The sequence below is a fragment of the Apostichopus japonicus genome, chromosome 22 (genome assembly GCF_037975245.1).
Source record: "Apostichopus japonicus isolate 1M-3 chromosome 22, ASM3797524v1, whole genome shotgun sequence".
NCBI lineage: Eukaryota > Metazoa > Echinodermata > Holothuroidea > Aspidochirotida > Stichopodidae > Apostichopus > Apostichopus japonicus.
The window spans coordinates 9508421-9533358 of record NC_092582.1 but is presented as its reverse complement, the minus strand read 5'-3'; the positions used below and the strand labels follow the sequence as shown (position 1 = coordinate 9533358).

General features: G+C 35.6%; 1 protein-coding gene across 3 annotated transcripts in view; it reads right to left on the bottom strand.

Annotated features, from left to right (window-relative positions):
- Positions 1-24938, bottom strand: part of LOC139963366 (contactin-1-like) — a 56612-nt gene that overhangs the window by 16495 nt on the left and 15179 nt on the right. For all 3 annotated transcript variants that reach the window (XM_071964047.1, XM_071964046.1, XM_071964049.1), the window contains exons 6-16: positions 21533-21694; positions 18275-18397; positions 16944-17097; positions 16525-16643; positions 14395-14670; positions 12512-12778; positions 10317-10520; positions 9171-9239; positions 6730-6853; positions 2856-3031; positions 539-673 (exon numbers count right to left, since the gene is read on the bottom strand). In XM_071964047.1, coding sequence (XP_071820148.1) covers positions 539-673; positions 2856-3031; positions 6730-6853; positions 9171-9239; positions 10317-10520; positions 12512-12778; positions 14395-14670; positions 16525-16643; positions 16944-17097; positions 18275-18397; positions 21533-21694 — 1809 coding nt within the window. The remainder of the gene's footprint in view (positions 1-538; positions 674-2855; positions 3032-6729; positions 6854-9170; positions 9240-10316; positions 10521-12511; positions 12779-14394; positions 14671-16524; positions 16644-16943; positions 17098-18274; positions 18398-21532; positions 21695-24938) is intronic.

The window sequence follows — 24938 nt, the reverse complement described above, 5'->3', positions numbered from 1 at the left end:
TTCTTCAGAGACTAAAAACTTAGTCTCTGAAGAAGATCCTGCTAGGATCAAAATGTCAGGCCAACTTACTTTTACACATTAATTATTCCCTGAACAGATGCAATGTCAACTGAATTGACAGGATGAGCTCTTTCACTCTTCCATTCCTTGCTGGACATAATACCTTTTAAAAAGTTGTACACACTTTTGGATTACGTCACCACCTGATAATGGTTTACTCACACAGGCGCGTAGTGAGGAATTTACCAAAGGGTGGGGCGAACCTGTTGGCAAACTATTAGAGTCGTAGATTCTGCACTGGAAACTATCTAAGCGTAGCGCTGAGCTGGCGCGAGCGTATGAGAAAATTTTGGCCAAAAATGCCTCCCTGATCGCTGGAAATGGCACTTCCCAGGCCTTGTAAGTTGCATCTAACCATTTTCTATTTTGAAATTACTAGCGATATCATAAAAACATATACAAAAAAAAATTGCTCAAGGTGGGGGGGTGGTCGCCCCCTTCGCTCCCCCCCCCCCCTTCGCTATGCGCCTGTACTCACAATTGTCTCTGATTTTGTAGTAATCGATGAAGTAGACTTCGATGGGACTGCTCCTCCTCTCTGGTATCTCCCACTCCAACTGAACAGTGGTGGCATTGAAGGAGAGGATTTTCAGACGTCTAGGGGCAGATGGCCCTGTGAATAGAATGTAGTATGATCACAAGTAGAGTTTATGCTTTAAAGTGATCAAGTTACATCATTTATGTTTCTTCACACATCTCATTAGCATTATTCACAGAGTGCACCTCGCATACAGTTGAGTATCTTCAAATACATTGAGTATATACTAATAGATGCACCAAAAGCCAGACTCTTCTTTTTATTATTTCCAAGTGGCAATGCCTGGGTCACCAGTCTCGCACCTTACAGTAGCCATGAGCATCACATGTATCATAAATTGACAATCTGAATTCAAAGTAAAATGGTCACCGTTGGCATACCTCATTGTCTGCAAGCTGCAGGTACATACAATTATAACTAAAAGGAAGGAGAGAGGAGGCAAAACCTTAAACATGGAACCCAGGTTCTCTGGGGTAAAGCACACAATAGCCATATGAGAGACTCTGGGAAATATGTACTCTAGGAGAAAGTTCCTTCCTCTATGCTTGGCCAATAGCATGGTTTGGAAACAATATATTCTTTGCCACTTCACCCATGGCCATTACACTAAACTGACCTGACACAGATGGGGACTAAGCTACAAAGTGCATGCTTGGCTAAGAGCATACAAGTCTCTTAACTAATGGACTATAAATACCAAATACTAAACTGACCTGACACAGATGGAGTATATGCAACATAGTGACTGCTGGGTGGAGACCTTCCTAGTCTCTTAACAATGGACTATAAATACAAACTACTAAACTGACCTGACACAGATGGGGTCTAAGCTACAAAGTGCATGCTTGGCTAAGAGCATACAAGTCTCTTAACTAATGGACTATAAATACCAAATACTAAACTGACCTGACACAGATGGAGTATATGCAACATAGTGACTGCTGGGTGGAGACCTTCCTAGTCTCTTAACAATGGACTATAAATACAAACTACTAAACTGACCTGACACAGATGGGAACTAAGCTACAAAGTGCATGCTTGGCTAAGAGCATACAAGTCTCTTAACTAATGGACTATAAATACCAAATACTAAACTGACCTGACACAGATGGAGTATATGCAACATAGTGACTGCTGGGTGGAGACCTTCCTAGTCTCTTAACAATGGACTATAAATACAAACTACTAAACTGACCTGACAGAGATGGGGTCTAAGCTACAAAGTGCATGCTTGGCTAAGAGCATACAAGTCTCTTAACTAATGGACTATAAATACCAAATACTAAACTGACCTGACACAGATGGAGTATATGCAACATAGTGACTGCTGGGTGGAGACCTTCCTATACTCTTAACAATGGACTATAAATACAAACTACTAAACTGACCTGACACAGATGGGGTCTAAGCTACAAAGTGCATGCTTGGCTAAGAGCATACAAGTCTCTTAACTAATGGACTATAAATACCAAATACTAAACTGACCTGACACAGATGGAGTATATGCAACATAGCGACTGCTGGGTGGAGACCTTCCTAGTCTCTTAACAATGGACTATAAATACAAACTACTAAACTGACCTGACACAGATGGGAACTAAGCTACAAAGTGCATGCTTGGCTAAGAGCATACAAGTCTCTTAACTAATGGACTATAAATACCAAATACTAAACTGACCTGACACAGATGGAGTATATGCAACATAGTGACTGCTGGGTGGAGACCTTCCTAGTCTCTTAACAATGGACTATAAATACAAACTACTAAACTGACCTGACACAGATGGGGTCTAAGCTACAAAGTGCATGCTTGGCTAAGAGCATACAAGTCTCTTAACTAATGGACTATAAATACCAAATACTAAACTGACCTGACACAGATGGAGTATATGCAACATAGCGACTGCTGGGTGGAGACCTTCCTAGTCTCTTAACAATGGACTATAAATACAAACTACTAAACTGACCTGACACAGATGGGAACTAAGCTACAAAGTGCATGCTTGGCTAAGAGCATACAAGTCTCTTAACTAATGGACTATAAATACCAAATACTAAACTGACCTGACACAGATGGAGTATATGCAACATAGTGACTGCTGGGTGGAGACCTTCCTAGTCTCTTAACAATGGACTATAAATACAAACTACTAAACTGACCTGACACAGATGGGGTCTAAGCTACAAAGTGCATGCTTGGCTAAGAGCATACAAGTCTCTTAACTAATGGACTATAAATACCAAATACTAAACTGACCTGACACAGATGGAGTATATGCAACATAGTGACTACTGGGTGGAGAGCTCCCTAGTCTGTTGTGTGCTCGAACTCTTATACGGTACTCTCTATTCTCTGTGAGTCCTTCGATGACCAAACTACCGATCTCAACGATATTGGGAATGTTGCTTTCAGCGACCCTCCAGGAATCTCCGCTATGGAGGGGAGAAAGACGTCATATAACAATGTCTTCAAAACTAGAATATTATGAAAATGAAAAAGCTATACCTTTGTTTGTCTAGCAATATCTTCGCTACATTTCCACGTTCGACCATGCAAAATAAACCTGGTTCTATTTGAAACTTTGTTCATTGGTAAAAATTCAGATGGAATCGTTAGGTTATGCATTCATACGATAATCATTTACTCATTAACATGTTTGCCCATTTGGCAGTCACTTGGAGCTGGGAACAAATTTCGCAGGGAATAATTTCTCAATTTTCGCAGTCATAATATACCTCAAACGCCATCGTTTTCTGTACAGAAACTGCTACGTACTTTTGGACTTGCGTAGCAAATTGGTCAATCATTAGATTTGCTTAGCAATTCACGACAAGATAACAGATTAATTATTACAGTTGTGCAACAGATTATTTGACAGGAGCTATCTTGAAGCTATCTTGTAAAATCATTTCTCTGATATGTTTTTCTTTCTTTTCATGAAACAGTTCAATCATCTTTCTTTCTTGTTTTATCTTACAGAACTTGCAAGATCCATTAAGTTTGTTCGACTCTGTAATTAGAAATAAATTAATGGTGATCAACTACTGGTACCACTACACTTCTGCTGGTGATTCCATGTTGATGGTGATAAAAGCCATAGCAACGGCTGTTTTGTGGAACTAGATAGCACTGATATATGATTGCGCCCTCTATTGTTTGTCCCATTATAACCATTTCACTTTACCTATAAATAACTTTCAATCTTGTCTTGATACTTTTGACCATGACACAAGCATCATCTTTTGTATCATATTCAAGAAACACTTTTTTGGTTATTTCAACCAAATAAAATGGAATCCTTTATCAATCAAGCATGAAAGTCACCAAGGAACAGATTTCTTTGAAACCAGATGGTAAATCCATCAGAAAGCTGGCCTTGTTTTCATTTCATCCAATGATAAAAACTAATCAAAACATTTGCAATGATGCTATGCGTTACAATCGACAAACACATAGCTGATGGTTTTCTCCAGTTCTGCTTACTCATGAATGCAAAGGGCATCTGCAAGGATAAACCTTAATAAAACAGTTTCCTTGACATTTTAATACTAGGTTGGCCCCAAAAAAAGAAGAAAAAAGAAAGTAGCATATTGTGGTGAAAATAATCATAAAAAATAAAATAATACGTTTATCTTACGGTCTTGTTCATACAAACTTGTTTACATTTTCCTTGACTCTTTAATCAAACATTTCATGTATTGTAAAGTATTGTAATGCAATGTAATGTATTGTAATGTACTGTATTGCTCTGTAATGTACTGTATTATATTGTACTGTATTGTATAATATTGTAATGTATGGCATTGTATTGGATAGTATTGTAATGTAATGTATTATATTATATTGTACTGAATTGTATTGTATTGGATAGTATAGTATTGTAATGTATTATATTGTACTGTATTGTATTGCATAGTATTGTAATGTATTATATTGTACTGTATTGTATAGTATTGTAATGTATTGCATTACATTGTATTGGATAGTATTGTAATGTATTAAATTATATTGTAATGTATGGTATTGTATAGTATTGTAATGTAATGTATTATATTGTATTGTATAGTATTCTAATGTATTATATTGTATTGTATTGTATAGTATAGTATTGTAATGTATTGTATTACATTGTATTGGATAGTATTGTAATGTATTAAATTATATTGTAATGTATGGTATTGTATAGTATTGTAATGTATTATATTGTATTGTATAGTATTGTAATGTATTATATTGTACTGTATTGTATAGTATTGTAATGTATTAAATTATATTGTAATGTATGGTATTGTATTGTAATGTTTTGTATTATATTGTTTTGGATAGTATTGTAGTGTAATGTATATTAATGTATTGTAGTGTATTGTTATATACTGTATTGTATTGTAATGTATTGTATTTTAATGTATTGTATCCTATCATATGCTAGATCATCACAATATTAGTACTGTATTGTTTTATAAATGTACAGTAATATACAAGTCTATTACTACCTCTGTGCTACAGATATATTAAAGTTGAATTAAAGTAAGATGAATAAAATACAGTTGGGGATGAGAGGAGAATGAACTGAGGAGTAAAGCCTTTAACTCATCTCTGCAATATTTCTTTTAACACCGGCATTTTTCCGGATAAGCTTAAAATAGCAAAAGTAAAACCAATCTTTAAAAAAGGAGACCCCAGTCATTTTGAGAATTACCGCCCTATATCTTTATTGCTAAAACAATATTATTTGCCGACGACACAAATATTTTCTTCGATTCCCAAACTCTACTCTCATCACATAAAACTGTTTCTACTGAACTAACTAAATTTTCCAGCTGGTTTGCAGCAAACAAATTATCTCTTAATATAGAGAAAACTAATTATATGGTGTTTAATGCTAGTCACTCATTCAGATGGGATCACAATATTACCATGAATGATAAAATTATTAATCGGGTTAACACTACTAAGTTCTTGGGTGTACACATAGACAATAAACTTTCGTGGCGTGATCACATATCAGCAGTCTGTAACAGAGTGGCTAGAAACACTGGTATTATATGCAAATTAAAACATTATTTACCTCCAAATATACTCAGAACACTCTATATAACTCTGATTTTACCCCAATTAACTTATTGCACGACTATTTGGTCAGGAACCTATTCTACAAATCTTAATCACCTATGTGTCCTCCAGAAGAGAGCTATCCGCCATATATCACATGCTGCACCACGTGATCATACTACCCCATTATACAAAAGATTAAATTTATTAAAACTAAATGATATTATAAGAGTCCAGCTTGCAACATTTGCATATAAAGCATGGAATGGATTGCTACCCGAGGCTTTTAAAGATTTTATATATAGTAATAGACTAATCCACAACCATCAAACACGCCATTGTAATAACGCCCATGTTTTATCCCAACGAAGTACTTTAAGTTCTTTTAACCCTCGTATTCGTGCTATAAAAACGTGGAATAATCTCCAGGATAATGTTAAGAATAAGCCTTCTTACTCTGTATTCAAAAGGAATCTCCAAACTGTAATTATTTCTCACTATTGATGGATTTATTCTTGTGTGTGTTTGCGATTAAGATCATTATAAAGATTGTTAGGATTGCTTATTAACATTATTAATTTCAAGTAGAGTCAATTCGATTATTTCATCACTGTAGATGCTACTATTAACTTTTCTTTTTCTATTCTTAAGTTTTTTCTTTCTTTTTTCTTTTTGGGGAGTCTCCTACTTTGTTAAGCCTTGCAGGCTTTATAGGAGACTTCCCGTCACACTGTAAATTGTGATGAAACAAATATATATACAAAATATACAAACTTCCACTACATTTCTAGGCTAACGGTTTGCAAAAAGATACATGTAGAGAATATATAAAGTTTGAACATTAAATCTTGGTATGTTTACAGTATGTTTGCTATTGACTGTGATAATGTAGCATCCAAATAAGTATGTCTCTATATCATGTTGATAATTTATTGGATGCCTTCCATGCCTGGTAGTTTTTATTTTATCACTTATTACATACGCATAAATTACTCTCATAGTAAGATAACATAAGATAATATGAACACTCACAACTTAGTATTAACCTACATATTAACTATCATAAACTGTGACTAACCTCATCCTGTACTCAAGGTCAAAGGTCTCCGTATCTTCAGGATATGCTCCAGCATCCCATGTGACCAAAAGGCTAGTCTCTGTTAGTGCTATAACATCTAGAATTTCAGGTACTTGTGGAATATCTAAGAGTAAAAGCAAATGCAACATGGTGTATTGTAAAGCCATATAATGTAACTTTTTGAGATCTTGTTTCGATGCGACATTCATTGTTGCTCCGCAGTCATGAAATAACATGGAAAGAGGTGAAAGAACATACCAGTCATACTTCCCCCACCTCCCACCCCAAAAAAGGACCCAGTCATACTTTACCCCACCTCCCACCCCAAAAAAAGGACCCAGTCATACTTTACCCCACCTCCCACCCCAAAAAAAGGACCCAGTAATACTTTACCCACCTCCCACCCCAAAAAAAGGGGAAAAAACTGCCTACTTTTTAATTCTAACATAACATCAGAATAACCATTTTTTTATCACTTCATTTCACAAACCAAAATAATAAAAAATAAAATAGAAAAACTTAACAAAATTCTTGTAAATTTCTAACACTGATTTATGCCCCTACTTCCCCTATAATGGTAAATCTGATCCTAATTCTGCTTCATGCTCAGCTATAAAGATCTTTTCATGCATTAAACAGCTGACAGTAAATTCTTGTGTCAATATTTTTGGATATTTTCTATGATCATTTCATATCTTAATGATATTTTGATCTGATCCACTCTTAAGAATCTAAAAACAACAACTGTGGATATATTTATTGAATCCTTGAAGGTCGCAAGTGGCTGAACCTATTGGGTATGAAAGGGTGATAGGTTCTGCCATTCTGATCATAAAAATACCAAGAAACAGAGAAAAGTCAACATCTTCCTATTCACTGCCTTTCCCAAGGTTCCTAGATTTATCCATATTTTCCGTTTTTGAGATACTAATGTAAACAAGGAAACTTAGAATACACTTCGTTTAGGACAGGATTTAAGTCAGTGAAAGGAGGGAATGCAAGCTCTCCAGCAAAATTTCTTATATTTTCTTTTAATTTGTGCATTTTTTCGCACATTCAAAATTTCATTGCTACATCTGTTTATTATTAGCTTACATGTGTATTTAAAAAAAAAAAAAAAAAAAATCAATTCTGTACGTCTTTTACAATCTGTCTATGTTTTTCTGGTTTTCTTAAGCAAAACAAGGATGTGCTCCACATCAGTCATAAGTTGCAACAACTTCTCACGAGAACGACCGAGAAAGATATTGCAAAAATTGATCAACCTCAAAATAGAGATCATTGCTACAGTAGATCTGTTATTATTAGCTTACATGTGTATTTTAAAAGAAAAGAAATAAAAAAGTAATTCTGTATGTCTCTTACAATCTGTCTATGTTTGGCTGGTTTTATTAAGCAAAACAAGGACATGCTCCACATCAGTCATAAGTTGCAACAACTTCTCACGAGCACGACCGAGAAAGATATTGCAAAAATTGATCAACCTCAAAATAGAGATCATTGCTAGATCTGTTTATTATTAGCTTACATGTGTATTTTAAAAGAAAAGAAATAAAAAAGTAATTCTGTATGTCTCTTACAATCTGTCTATGTTTGGCTGGTTTTATTAAGCAAAACAAGGACATGCTCCACATCAGTCGTAAGTTGCAACCACTTCTCACGAGCACGACCCAGAAAGATATTGCAAAAATCGATCAACCGGAGAGGACTTGAACACCTGAGTTTATGCTTGAATCCTACAGTGCCAAATTTCTTTCTCCTGTTTACAATTCAATATTTAAATGTCATTACCTGTGTCTGATAAACAGGATCCTACTGATACTTTACAAATATGATAAATAGATTAACATTCCGAGAGTAACACGTATGATTACGGTCAATGACTGGATTTCAACTCTTGGTTTTTCAGTTTCACAAACACAAATGTCTTGTTAACAGACATTCAGCACATCATATTTATGATACATTCATCTGAACATAAATGTCCTTCCATCAAGCAATCAAAACAATATTATATAGCACCTAATTACTCAAAGTCAATTGCAATACTCAATCAATTAAATAATACATTTACTTGGTGCATTCATTATAAAAAAATCCAGGTTTACTCTTTTCAATCATATTTTTCAGACAGTTTGCAAATGGAAATTGACCCTCATCTTTTCCTTTCCAAGGTGATGTACTTTAATTCACAGGGTCGTACCACATATTAAGTTAAATTTAAATTCAACCCTTAACATTTTGTCTCCAGTAAAATTTAAGAATCGTAGGAAAAATAAAAGTTACCTCATAAAATGCTTGATATTATAAAAGATTTGCCTTTTTTGCCATTACCAACTTTTTTACCAAAAAACCACAAAACGAAACTGTTGAACCTTTACAGGTTGGAATAGGTGAGATTGAAAGGTTTAATCCAGAATTTAAAACGATAAAATACTCACCAAGAACAGATATGTAAAATTTTTCTCTTGCACTTCCAAGTGCATTGGTAGCTACACAGGTATACCAGCCTGTAAACAATGAAAAGGAAGGAAATCAAATGAACATTGAATCAAATCAAACACAACTTTTATGAGCATAATTATTTACCATGGACGACCAAAAAAAACAAAGAAGGGGGAAAATCTCAGTATTTCAACCCACATCCTTAATAAGATGATTTTTCCTGGAACTGATTTGCTTCAAAGGGTCAGCCTAGGATGTGGAGGCCATTTTCGAAGCTTTTTACCTCCACAGTCTTTTCCTTATCATTTATCCTCATCATGGCAGGTGTATATAAACTCAGGCCTAGCTGAGACTTACTGTATAACATTTTCATTCTAGGTGTAACAGTTACCTCAGGATAGTCCTACTTTGCATAAATGAAGCAGACTATGAATTTAACGTCCACTGTTAGGATGGGTCACTTAAACACCAGCAAATCTTACATTCTTGGCCAGAACTTAGGTATAAAACTATGCACCAGTAACTTGTTGTTAACCCTTAATATGGCTATGCACCTAAAGTAATGAGATGCAATTTGTTGCTTGAATGTACATAGGGAAGCAGCAATTCACAGAGCCAATATTAAAATGCTAACATTTCATGAGGGTGTGCTTCTTTTTTTTGGGGGGGGGAGGGGTGGGGAGGTTGGCTACACCAACTGTCAGTCATGATCACTTAAAACATCTTGGTCGTATTTCATTAGTAAAGTTACATTTCTGTACTACTTCTTTACTACCGAGTTCTCTCAACAGATTAAGTCAACGAGAATTTTGAATGAACAATAACTCCTTCCAAAACAAAATCAGAGGAGATATCGTTTTTTCTAGTTCTAACAATTTCAACTACAGCCCTGATTATTCAAGTAGGGTAGGCTATCTGCTATGAAAATTGTATCTGTGTCATTTGAACGGTGGTACTTTTCAAAGTGTTAAACATCTGTTGTGATATCAATGTAATGTTAACAACACATTTTGCACTCGGGTGTGACAAGAGGAAACTACACTGCAAGGGCAATCAACTGCTCTTTAATAAATTATAGAAACCGACAAACATTTTGATTCAGAGAGCCAAGGTCAGATTATTTTTCTTTTTACTTCTTTTACCTTGATCTTCATTGCCTTGAAGTTTGATCCTTAATTCATTTGGCTGAGGAAACTGCACATGGTCACCACTGGCTGTGAGGATGTTGGTTTCCTTCAACCAAGAGAAAGTCAGGTCAGGAAATCCATGAAGAGAATCACAGATGGCTGAAACCGTCTCGTCAGTGTCGGCTGTTACATTCATGATTGGCTGAAGTACAGGAGGACCTGAAATAGTGAAGTGAAAGCTTCAAGGGTGTGAAGACTCGCGCAAAAAGAAACGTCTTATGCCGGTAATCTGACCTAGTTTCGAATGAGGTGTAACAGAAGTTTTAGACACCACCATAGGTCCCAGAAAGTACGCACACAGCTTGCCACCGTCGGTACTTAGACACTAGTGTACAGTCAATACATACAGCTGCGGTCAATACCCACAGCACAGTGTATGAACGATACAGCGATGGACATCCTTAGGTCCAGCTAAAGATAACAAGGTATCACATTTCATTACTGTCTGCATTTTGTAGCGACACGAACAAAACGTCACTTGCAAGCAACAGAAAGTTATCTTTTTCAGATGGCCGCACGCGGTTTGGGGCTAGTCTTCAGTGCCTTTAGTATTCAAAGTACAGAGATTATGATATGATGAGGTTTAAACTGAAACAGCTCCCTCGAAAAATAAAAGTTCCTCCATTGAGGTATATCTTAAATTTTAAAATACAAAAGTTCAGGGATGAAGTTGATTAATTGCAGGAAATAATATTTGATTGTTGGTAAAGAAATTTGTTGATGGTACTTCCTGGCCTTAAACACATTTGGTGTAGAACAATTGGGTTCAATATCCAGGCCAATATCCAACCACAAAAACATGTGACGGTTGTTTTCCTGCAAATAGCCACTTTGACAACTGGATAATAATCTTTTTAGAATCAACTAATAACTGCAAATGATCACCTTAATTGGTGATTAAATTTGTCGCTATTTAGGAAAGCACTCTTACTGTTGGACAATGAACCAAAAGTGTTGTCAACTCACAAACGTTTGTAAAGTAATGTTTGTAAAGTAACCATAAAACCTCAAAACAGGTTTGCTAGATTTAACAAGAAATATTGTGTATGAAAGAGACAATATATATAATCAGGTTTTCTCTTTCTCCATCAGCTAAAAAATTAAAAGCAGATACATTCCCTGTCCACTAACCCTGACCTAGAGATGGTGTCATTGCCAGAAAAGGAATGAACAGCAACTTTAGCTGACCTTATAGCAAGTCCAAAAAGCTGTGTTTGAGGTGTGTTAGTTAATTCTGTTAGACACATGTTATCACTTTCATATCAAAACCCTTCTCGTGCAATTATAAAAAAAAACATATAGATTTTAAGCTTGAAAGAATAAAAGTAACTGCCCTGGAATACCTCATTTGTTCCTGCGATGTTTGTTTGTATTTCATATTGAATTTTATCACTCGTCTTCAATTATAGTACAACACTGCATGCTAGTGTGTTGTTTTTTTTGTGTTGTAAAATTCATACACAGTTCATGTGTGTCTACTGTAAGGTATGCTCTAGTAACAAACTTTTTAAACACCACATTTTGCCAAATAAAAACCCCAGAATTTTGTTATATCATGGGACTTTCCAAACAAATTGTTTTGATCAATGTTTTCCCCAAAGCAGGAAGAACCGCCGGCATTGTTGGGAAAACATTTGATATCATACAAAGTGCTTCTCTGGGTCCTTGGTGACAAAAATGTTATAAATTATGTTGAAGACCACTACTGTATTCATGACACAAAAATGTGATCTTTTAATTAACTGGAACTAACACTTCATACTCCATAAAACTCATAGTGGATGACAAAAGGAGAAAACTCCTATTTTTATCATGAAGTTTGCATATTTACAATGTGTTTTCTGGTGCAGGTCTAAAGTCTTCAACAAATTGGAAATATGACATTGTAAATTCTAAAATTCAGATTGATAAAAGAATAGGCAAGGAGGCTGAGGACTACAAAGGACAATATTTCTTTGCCCTAATTTGTAAATAAAAAATCCATCCCTCCCTCTGTCCTAAATGATTGTCATACAATGTCTTGTATTGATTGGGAAACAGAAAAAGCTCACAACAGGCAGCGTCGATGAAAGTGAAACGGAAAACCAAATGAAAGACTGATGAGTTAATTGTCAATCGATTAAGAATTTGTAGTTAACTGAAAGACTTACTCTGAACACTGAGATACGCGTCCTTCCTTATCAATCCCTGTGAGTTTTCAGCTCTACACGTATACATGCCATTCAGGTCTCTCGTAGCTAACGGAATTGTCAACACTTGATGGCTCATGGAGAGGCCACTACCAGAGGGTAGAGAACCATGGTTATAAGCCCAGGAAATGGTGGGTGGTGGAACGCCCTCGGCCATACAATGGAATGTCACCACAGAACCTTCGCTCACAGTTTGATTCTCTGGTCCTTGAGAAAACACTGGTACAGCTGATGATGACGATGAGGGGGAAAATAATTTTTTTTCTTTTTAAATGATATAATCAAATTTATATTAAGTAGCATTCCATGATCTGAATTTAGTCGTTTAATGATCTGGAAAATGCTGATAATTTAATAATCAATAAACAACTAATACAGGCTAAAGAGGCAAGGTGAAGGTCAAGATCCTCTTTTCCTTCTCTGCATAATTGTTGCAGTTTCTATCTACGGGAATAATGTTCTTATTGTCTTAACACAGAACCCTTTGTTGAACAATTTAATTTCAGGGCATCTCTCATAGCAGGAACTTTCACCAAAAATACTCATGTCTTTAATTTCTCACAAAGATGGAGCTCTTCATAATCATTCAAATTTATTCAAAGAAAACCAAATGGCTAACAAGGATGAAAATACATTATGATTCCACAACTCCAGACAGCTAACATTTCCTTAGATCAGTGGAGAAACTTCTCACCTTATTAAAAAACGTGACGTGAACTTAACTCTTATTGATACGATCTGTAAAATGGAAATTAATTTAATCAGTTTTAAGGGAAATCAAATTAACTTTCTAAACACTAAGAGAACATGGAAAAGGGACAAATATGAAGATTTCAACGACACCTCACTGTGGATGAAATCCATAAGTTATCGACTTCTTTTGAGGTAATTGTACGAGATGTATAATTTCCTGTTCAAAATTACGTTAGAGGTTCAAACAGGCATTTAGACAAGTTACAACTTCCTGTGTGTCGTAATTAGTGAACAACACAAATAAGCGAAATAGTCTGGCATATCGGCAAAGAGAAAAATCTTTGACATGCATTGATGGTGTGAACAATACACACTGTATCACCTGAGGGACTTTATGAATAACTCTTACTGTTAATTAGAAACAAGATGTATAGATTAGATCCAGGTTATCCCTCCCTAAGGCAACATAGCTAATCAAATCCACCTGACAGTCTCAATAAACTTCTAAATTAGATGTCTTAGGATGCCTTTGAATAAAAAGGCTTCCAGGTTCAGAAGAGTTGTCAACTTTTATCTTGATCTGACAATTTAGCTTTGGTTTCAAGAGAAGCAAATTTGAATAGGACTGACAGTCAAGCCAAACTTATATACATTTGTCATTGCTACTAGGCTCTGAGTTATGTACTACATAGTGAATGAAAAACAGAAACTATAGAAAATGGTATGATATGTTGGGAGAGCAAAGGAATCTCTTTTAGCTAGAACAGATTTTTGCTTAGTTGATCAACTGCAGGAACACAATGTTATCTTTGCTGATTACAAACACTGAGGAGTGCTCCCATGTCCTGTGACATGATGTCTTCAAGTATGATGTTGAATGTTTTACATTTCACAATAAGACATACAATTGATCCCACAAAGGGACCTTACTAATAAATGAAATATATTTAAACTTAAATCATGCCCATTCCGAGGTATGAGTCTGAAAACAGGCTTTCACTATTTGAAAACACTGTGACAAACATTACAATATATATTTAACACAATTCTTTTATATTTGATACAATCCTTTTATTCTTTTATGCATGTAAATTGGTGTAAATTCACTTAAGATATATATATATATAGGTATAGAAACGAGGGCCACTCACTTTCAACTGTAATTGTTCCATTCGCTTCCAGAATACCGACTTTATTCTCGGCCATACAGAGGTAAACACCATTGTCTGACAGCTGTACATCAGAGATGAAGAGCCCATCAGTTGTTTTCTGATAATGGCTTCCAGGAGGGTCAAAGGTCAACTCTTCCCCATCTTTGAACCACGACACGGTTGCTGGTGGCTCAGCTATCACACGACAGGGCATTAATATTGATGTACCGATCCCTGTACCGAGATCGAGTGGTGACGAAACTAGCCGTGGTGGAACTAGAAAAAATGAAAATTTAAAAAAAAAAATTGTTAACTTTTCTCCAATTTTTGAGGATAGAAAAGAGTAACATTTAAGAACTAAAACTCTAGTTGTTGATAATGATTTGGTACCACAGACACACTAGAGGTCTTTTTCAATATAAAACATCTATACAATACATATGCAATGATCTCAGATACAATGGAACAATTCTGCCAAAACTGAAAAGCTAAGAATTTACACCGTTAAAACATCATGTCAATCATTTTCTTCTTGAGAGACATTCAAAGCCGAGTAAATTAATCTGCTTTTGTTTATTTCATTTGTTGATGGATGTATGTCCGACTGTCTCCGATTGGGTTTTGTGTCTTAATTCACAATGGAAAAAACACTGGGAATTTATATACCTGTTCTGAAAGAGCCGAGAAATCTTTGACAAGAACAGTCTACGAACCACTCGCCTCATGAGTTTAATCCTGGAGGACAATGTTTGGAATCCTGTTCATGACAAAATTTCTGTCCTCTCTCTCAAAATCTTTCTAACTTTATCAAATGCAAATGAATCATGTAGATACAGAGCGCAAACTTTTTGTTAGCAAGAGATAAAGAATGAAAGAAGACAACATAAGAATCCTACAAATTTATATAAAACTTTGAAAGTAGTTTACAGTCTAAACTCTTGATGCTTTTTTACTTGTTTATTAAAGCAATAGCAGAAAGATAAACGTGAGAAATGGGAAAACTATGGAAAACAGTTTTATTTGTGTAATTGCAGTTTTTATGAGTTTACATACCCTTGAGGCTGAATCCAATTTATGACTGTCACAATATTATCAGCAGGAAAATGTCAGCTGAACTGAACCAGAGACCAAAATAGATTTTACAGCTGGCATTAGATGTCTTAAAAACACAAAAGAGGTGGTTGACTCACGTAGGAGATTTACAGATCCAAAAAGCAAACTGAATTGATGAGAGCCTCAGAAACAGGTTTTTTTCCTGTTTTTTCAAACTTGTTTCCAAGTGATGTTTGTTTTTGTGAATATATATATATATATATATATATATATATATATATGCAATACTTGTGAAGGAACCAAACATGGTGATGCGAAGAAGGGATCGAAAAACACACAAAAATGTTTAAAATCACTGAAACAATGCATTCTGTTGTTATTGATGTGTGATTACACGCCAAATTGTTGTTGTTGTTGTACATATTAAACCTTTGGATGTTTTTCTAGAACTGACAGAACAGTCATGTATGGTTCTTGATCCTAATCAGCCAAACTACTGTAGCTATTATTTAATCATGACATCTGGACATCAGAAAGGGTGCATTTGATAGCTAGGTATAAGCAAATCTAACAAGTTGTAAACTGGTCAGTACCTTTCTGAATATTAGAAAGCGGACAAATATTGCATTTGAGAAATTTCTCAAAATGAACATCAAAAGTTTATCATGAATTAACCATCAATAAATTAATACTTTTGACTTCAATATTTGTCTTTCACTATGCAACTAAGCATAAAAAATTAAGCATATTCCAACCCAAGATGCTGCAATTAAAGTAATGTGACTCTTGCCTCATGAGTAAATACTTCAAACTCTACTTCAGAGTTCCAAACCTTTTCTTTACTGTAAAGCTAAAAACCACTCAAGGTTAAACTACACCACATCTGGTAGATAAAGAAGAGGCTGCCATGTGTCTTTGCCAGCCTTTTCTAGTGAACCTTGAGATATTTACTGGTGCATTTGATGAACATGGCATAGCACAAATACGTCACTAAATATTTACAAGATTTTCCAGAAAGCTTTTGACTATTTTTGTTGAGGGCCAGGTGCTCTCTGCATCATGAAGTAACTCACTCACCTAGAACATTTACAAAAACAGACTCTGTGTCCATGCCGTAATCATTTTTAGCCTCACAAGTGTATGTACCACGGTCTAAACTGTTCATACCGATTATATGCAACAGTCCCCCAGTGTCCCTGTGAAAGAAAAAAAAAATGGTGATTAGAATAATTTATGAAAAAAAGCTTAATAAGCTTGACATTTGCAACATCATAAATTTTTTCACTCTCAAGATATCTATCAAAATTTCTCAAAACGTAAGAGCTATCAAAACCAAATAGCATCTATACACTTTCAAAATACTAATTTACCACTTTCCCATTTTCTATTCGAGCATTGTAAAAGATTTAAAATTTGGTTATATGTAGAAAAATTAAGTAACAGTTTAATAAAACAATTAAACAGCATCAATATGAAAGACTGATCATGTGACTTACCCTATGGTTACTCTTTGTCCAACCATGACTTCAACATTATCTTTCAACCATCTTAGGGTGGGATCAGGGTCACCACTTGCAGCACAGGTCAATGAGAGGTCGTCGCCAAGTACCACCTCTGTGTTTGTTGGTGGAGTCGTAATTAAAGCACCAGCTATTAGAAAAATGAAAACAAGAAAGTGGTTATACATTAAAAAAAAATTATAATAATAATAAGAATAAAAAAAAATTAGTAACGGTTACATGAAGATCTAGCCTGAAAAAATGGCACAAAATAAAGAGACCAAGAAACTGAATACTTTGAAATGAGAGAATGACATGTGTTGAGCCACAGTAACTTCAACATAAGGATCTTGCTTCAAGAAGGGGGGAGGTGAGTCCACATTGACCCCTCTTACCACCTCACCACCACCTCCACCACCTCACGACCTCCTCCTAAACACAGGAGATCATTGCTTCCGTATATATAGTTTGAATGACATCCGACACGTAACTAAATAAGAGCAAAACTAATTTATTGCTTTAACTGCATGATCTGTTTGTCAAGGCTCATTTCCCATCAATACCCGAATAGCCCAAACCAAATATGTTCCCCATCTAGTAACTAACCCAATATTTAGAAGAGTTATTGTGTGTTTCTCATCTGGAAGGTGATATAACCATTTCTGGTCATGATTCTTACTGGTTTATGATGCAGAAACATCCAATTCTGATTCTTCAACACATCATAGAAGTACAGTAAGAGTACAAACACAGAACAAGCATGAGTACACATATAATTTCCCTTGGTGTGTGTATGAGTACCAGTACGACAGTATGGGAATGAGTACACATACAATTCCAGCTTGGTTGGAGTACTACTACGAGTATGAGTACAACAACATACTGTACAGGTACACATATAATTCCCCATTGCTGTAAGTACTAGTACAACGACATGAGTGCAGTATGAGTACATGTTTACTTCCCCTTTGGTTCGAGCACGAGGACAACAACACAAGTATGAGTACATGCAATTCCCCTTGGTGTGAGGATGAGTACATGACTCCAAGTTCGAGGACAAATAGGTAATAATTACCAAGGGTCTATACTAGACTCCCAAAATGCCTTAAGTAGGAGTTTCGAGTACAAATCCACAAGGATAAGTACAAGGACATTATGCTATAATACAAGTTCAATTACGGACAGTTTGCTACAAGTCCCTGATGTTCTCAAAAGCCTCAAAATTTTATTGTTTATATAACACAAGGCTGATACAATATTAGCTATGTGGATCTACTCTATGTTGGCAGTATGTTAAAGAGTGAACTAGAAGTAACCATGTTACTTACCCCTGACTTCAAGTACAGCAGTTCTTGATGTACGAGATGATTCAACGTACTCATTAGTTGCAACACAAAAATACACCCCTTCATCAGCTTGCGTGACAGATGAGAAGTATAGATCCCCCTCACCTAAAGAGGGCAAAAAAATATGTTTGATTTCAAGATTTGTTTGATTGTGAATTTACAATGAGAAAGAATAAAAACATGAAACAAACTTCAAAGTAACAATTAAGTATCTAAGACGATTTTACAGTTGGTGGTTCCATTAATAGGTAAGTAAAAAAAAAGAAGCTATATAATTGTTTCTTTCTCATTATTCATATTTTGCATATAAGTTTATCTTTGACAATTGTTTGGCATCTTTAATTTTACAGATCTATTTGACATAAAATCATGATGTTTTAGTTATTATCAATCAATAGATCCTTCAATCAATCAGTCAGAGTCTCCTAACACTCTTGCTCTACCACATTTACAGAAGAGTGAACTGACAACCTTATCAGTACTGGTCCCCTCAACGACTGGTCATGATTGTACCAGTCAACAACCACCCCCCCCCCCTTCTCATTCTACCACCCAAACTGGTTAGAAGAGTATTTTCGTTTGGAGTTGGGTATATGTTCGAATCTACAGATTTGGTAAATAATTGCATAACCAAATAAGGACACATTCAAACTGAAAAGTAGGTTATACAAAGGTACCCCAGAGTGAATGATGTGTTTCACAGGTCAATGAGGGCTAGTGTCAAAAAGTACACTTTTTACTTCTACTAGATATGACAATCCACTCTGATCGTCCACTCCTGATAAACCCATCCGAAATGAAACTGATGACAAAAGTGAAGTCAAACTTAAGTGATTGATTCTAAATACCAGAGAGTGATCAGAGCTGTGAGAATTCATAAGCTGTAGTTCAGTTCATAGGAAATTACGTTTAAGCAACGATAAAACATTAAAGAATGACTCATATGTTGGCCAAGTTAACAATTTAAAGATGGTAACTAATATGTGGGTGCATTTATATGTGTACTGTTTCATCAATCTTGACATGGCTGACTTGTACAGAAATTTTGCTGTGTGTCCTGGACACAAACTGTTTTTTTTTTTAAATGTAGAACGACAAAGTTGTTTTCAAGTCCAAGTTGATGGAAGATATCCTTGAGACTTTTTACTATAAATAAACTGGTCAAAATATGGATCACAGTTTTTACTTTACCTACACATGTAAACTTCAAATCATCTAAGATCAGTAGGGATGCAAAGCTTTTAGCATTTGACCCATCTAACAGACAGGCAGACAATTGGAAGGGTTGGGAGAGGGGAGGGCTGAATAAGTTATAAAAGGAGCTCACAATAATCTGTACTTTAGCCAAAAATGCAGGGTTTACACTTGCACCAACTCTTTTGTGAAGGTGCAACAAAAAACTTGATAAGTTTTGAGGAACCAATGTGCATACTAATAGCATCACAATGTAACTTGACTCCAGCATGTGCTACCACACTTTACAAATGCAGTGTTAATGCTAGTGGTATCTGGATTTTAGCCAGTTGATGTTTTAAGCACAGTTTTCATTTTTAAGCAAATGGCTAAATTGTCAATTTCTAGGCCTGACAACAAATTATATGTTAGAAAATCATATGTGTTAGTGATTATTACACAATGAATATTTAATTTAGCTTGAAACGGTACTCACAAAGCATTTTCCCTTTATATTATTGACGCATCTTATTGTACAATTTCCCATGCTTCAATATCCATCAAAACTGTGGAGTACGTATTAACACTTTGAGAAATGTATTTCTGAAAACTTAGTAATCTTTGGCAAACACAAAATTTGGAAATATACTAACTACAGTATAACCTTTAAATAATCAAAATGCCTGTATGATTGGGTCGGGTGACTGCATCTAAAGCCTAACTAGTTTAAAACACATTCCCTATGTACTGTTATTCTTTGTGTCACAGTGACACACTGACCTGGGTACCTCAGGAAATTCTTGGGTTTTCAAGTTTGAGATGTGCTGAAAGATTGTCAACACGGTTGAGCGGTACCCTTCCTACAAGTTAAACGCTAAGCACAACAAGTCTTGTTCAATTCAGACAGTATAACAACGATACTACAAAGCCTTTAATACCGTACAGGAAGTACCAACATGTGCAATATCTTTCAGTAATTCATTTGACATAAGGTAACCCATTGACTGTTAAAATAACTATTAGTTTAAGCAAAAAAACTTAAAACACACTTCAAATGAATGTAAATTTATGTGATTCGAGAAACTTCATGTATCCATTCTTCTACAACTTCTATTCATCCTGACAGGAATATATATCATTTTTATTATCACTTTCACACCTACAATATTTGATCTCCTCTTTATCAGTGTAATCCTGAGTAAGCCATTACATCATCATGATACTGGAGCATTACTAAGTGTGATCAACTCTTGTAGGAAACTTTTTAAGAGCAGACCAAATCTATGATCATTTCTTTTGTTTTTTATGCAAAACCACACCCTTAAGCCCCCAGCTTCCTTTTACTTGCTTTTCTGGTTGTGGTATACTGTAAGTTACCATCACAACAAAAGCAACTAAGAGGATTTTCCATGCTTGGAATAGTTGCATGTGTGCATTTTCAGGTAAGAAAGAACTGCAGTAAATAAAGCTAAACTTTCATCAAATTAAAAACGGTTATTCAATTGGGGCAAATCTAATGTTTGGGATCCTTCTATCTCTCTTTTTCTTATATGCAATCTTCTCACCTACTTACTCTCCCCCCCCCCCCCTCCACTTTTGTGCCTTCTAAAACCAGACTTTGTAGTATGAGCATAACAACATGGGTACAAGAACAAGTAGAATATAACCCTAAGTATTGTATCAATACACGTATGCATACAAAGCTTTATTCATGGTTACAATATTCTTGATTAGTCCTACCTACAGTATAATGCTATTGAAAATGCCCCATGAGTACAAGTACAAATCAAAATATTTCAGTTGCATGTACAAGTAACTATGTATGCTAGAATATGAGTATGGACTCAGTACAAGTCTATACAAAGCATATAACATTACCAATGGCAATCATGAGGTAGGAAACAAAGTCTGTAACATTTGTCTAGGAACACTGTACAGTTCATACATTGGTGATAGCATACTGGAGTTATACTTGCAACGATCATTTAAATGCAGGATATGTATTAACTATTTGATCACCGAGGGTAGGCCTCCACTAATTAATAGGAGTGACCAACAAGTTCTTACCTAACACAGCCACACCTGTTCTTGGTATGAGTAATGAATTATCCTTGTACCAAGTGACCACAGCAGCTGGTTTACTGTTGGGAGGACGACAAATCAGGGTAGCCGCCTCTTCCTCTACTACAGTGACATCATCTGGCTCTTGAAGGAAAGTCCACTCTATGTCTGTGGATGGACATACAGTTAAATAATATATGTGGTGTATAATAAACAGTATATATTGTAGGAAAGTCCACTCTATGTCTGTGGATGGACAAACAGTGAAATGTATTTTAGATCCTCCTACAAGCAGGAACTCCCGAAGAAGCCTCATTGGCTTATCAAAGCCCCAAGCTGACCGAAGTCGGTCTCTTACATTCATATTTAATGTCCATGATTATGAATTGTCAATTGTCAACAACTCTGTAACTGGACGACATACATTAATCTGGGAGTGACTCAAACCGGGGACCTTATGATTGAAAGGCACAGGCGTTAACCACTGAGCTCAAATAATACACAGTTAAGTATATACTAAACAGTATATAATATACAGTAGAAATAATATACAGTACAGTCTAATTGGTAATTAAGTGTATCCATGTAGTTGCCATGCAGACACATTGACCATCATTATAATAACTACCAATGGTGGGAACACTTCTCCAGTGTGTTCAGACAGTGTAGTATAACACGTATATACAGTGAATATAGCTAGGTTAATTATCATTACACATGATACTGTATACCCATGCCCCACAACTTTAACATCTGCACAAGTTTGAAGTTGCACCAAAATTTGCACGAAAGTATTCAAAAGTACTTTCCTGAAGGTTATATGACCGTTCTAAATTATTCCCAGACATAACAAATTTGAAGCAGATAAAGGCCTGTCGCACAGTTCCCGGCTGACCACTACCCAGTGCGCGCGTGTTTAAGACTACAACGACTTATCAAAATTTTGCCAGTTTTAAATAGCGTCGGCTTCAGTCGGGAAACTGAACATGTAGCATTTGCAAGACTAGCAGTCTAAACTACACAGTTGTAACAATGTAACCAATCACAGGGTGATAAATTTTCATGTGACCTAAACAAGCTCTGGTCGTTAACAGCAAAAGTCGCTGTGTTTCGGGAACTGTCTGGCGAGTCTTAGACATTTATGTTTCAAAGAGTGAAGCTTGTGGATCATGCAGTAACTTGCAAGTAAAAAGTTTGATCATAGTGGCCATTATTTGATTTTCTAGCATCTTTGGGGTAAATGCTAATGACTGTTGCAACATTTTGGCAAAAAGCAGAGATGTCTGTGGTGAGAGAAGATTCACGTCCAGTGAAATCGGAAATGCCATTTCTCTGCATTACTAACTGAGCAGTATCCAGCTCAATGTTAGTGGCCAATCCTACAAGCCAGAAATATATCCTGTGAAAACCATGCATACATGTAAGTTTGTTAACTACAGATATTCTCACCAAAACAGGAAAACTTAGAGCATTATAAGTGACAGATGACGAGCTAGGATTCATATGACTGAGGAAAAGGTTTACTGTACCATTTCCTACAATATTTCCCTCCTTCCCTCTTCACGGACACGTGGTGACGTGGAGATGTGATAAACTTAATATCCATAACATCGTAACAATTAGTAATACAGTATGTCACATTCACACTTGATTTCATTACACAGGTGCACAAGTAGCAGTTTTACCAATTCATATACAATGTTAATAGTCAAATGTTTCACTTTGGAGGAAGCACTTTGTATCTTTGAGGATGTTGTACGTGACGATCAAGTAATATTGTTTGTCTATCACATCTAGTGAGGAAATGTACTAGATGTGATAGACAAACAATATTACTTGATAGTCACTCTAGCGGGAATGCACATACAGTGGATGCAAAGTTCACTAAGTAGAAAGGTTGTTGTGAGCATCAATACCATCTATAGCCAAATTTATATTTGGCCATTTCAGGCCTAGAATGTCACCATTTTTACCACTCAAGTATTGGCTAAAATAATGTTCTGACTGGCATTTTTCTTGAATTAAAACACATATCTGATAGCTACTTTACAGGCTTAAATGAGATATTTAGCCCACTATGATTTTTTGACTGAAGATTTTCACCGATTTATGTGTTTAAATCTTCTTAATGCGCAGCAAAATGCAAGTGTCTTTTATTTTCTACTGGCAATTAATAACAAAGTCCACAGGCATTTAGCCGGTTTTTAAAAAGGCCAAATTTTGAGGCCTGTCAGTCATTGAAAAGATCAGCAGATTACAGTACTTTTGGAAACTTTCAAAAAATTATGGGCCAATAAAGATGACCTATTGGGAGGAACAAAGTAGATATTAATTCCCTTCCCTTTGAAAAAAGTACCCTCTGGCTCCAGCATGCAGTACATTTTGAGAACTTAGATGAAAGTGGCACACCTGGAGTTTTGCTTCCTTTCTGGATTTTTTATTTAAAACTGTTTTTGGGTTAAGAAGATACTAAACAGCACAGGATTCAATATGTATTGGACATAATGTGTGTGCCCTATAAAAGTATACAAAGAACATTGAATTGGTTCTAAATGACTTATCAAAACTGCAGGCTGAGCTCCGTAACATTTTTTGGATATGTTCCAAGCAAAACTGATTTAAGCAAACTTAGGTAACTCAAAAGGTAACTCATAACAATTGCGGTTTTATAAATGTGAGAAAATTATGTTAAAATTATTCTAGGCTGGAGAGCTTGCTTCAATAACCCTTTTCAGATCTTTTCAACAGTTCAAGCTTAAGATAACAAAGCAAAAACAAAGCAAAGCAGAATTTATGATATTTGAATTTGAATATTGTCTGCAGTGCTTTATAGATGATGAGGTGGGCAGAGATAGTTTTTACTGTTTTTGTGAAAGGTAAAGTTATTTAGTTTCCAGGAACCACACGTAAATAAAAGAAGCCAAAATATACATCAATAGGAAGCAATCACTCGATAATTGATTTTTTTACAAGTCTGACAATCAAGAAGAGGAAATGTTTAAATACCATCAACGGCTAACTAAATGATTGATGAAGGCACAGCCGCAGGAAGAAACATCATAATTGCGGAGGCAGGTTTATGGGAAGTAAAACTTCCTGCCCCGATCACTGTAAGCCACAGTTTGTGATATCAAATTTATTGGTATTTCACGCATGAAGTCTCTTTCAATTACAAACTGCGGCTGTCAACCCTTGCAGAAAACCTGTAGTACATGTTCCAAGAACAAAGACTGTACGAAACTTGTGATTAACCCCCAAAATCCAGTGGATTTGGCACAAAAATGAGTGATTTTCACAGACATTAGCAAGTTTTCACCCTATGTCACACATGTGAGCTAGCCAGTCTGGTAAGCTATCAAGTGTAAACCTAATGAGGCAATTCTTCTTTAAAACCTTAAATTACAATTCAAGT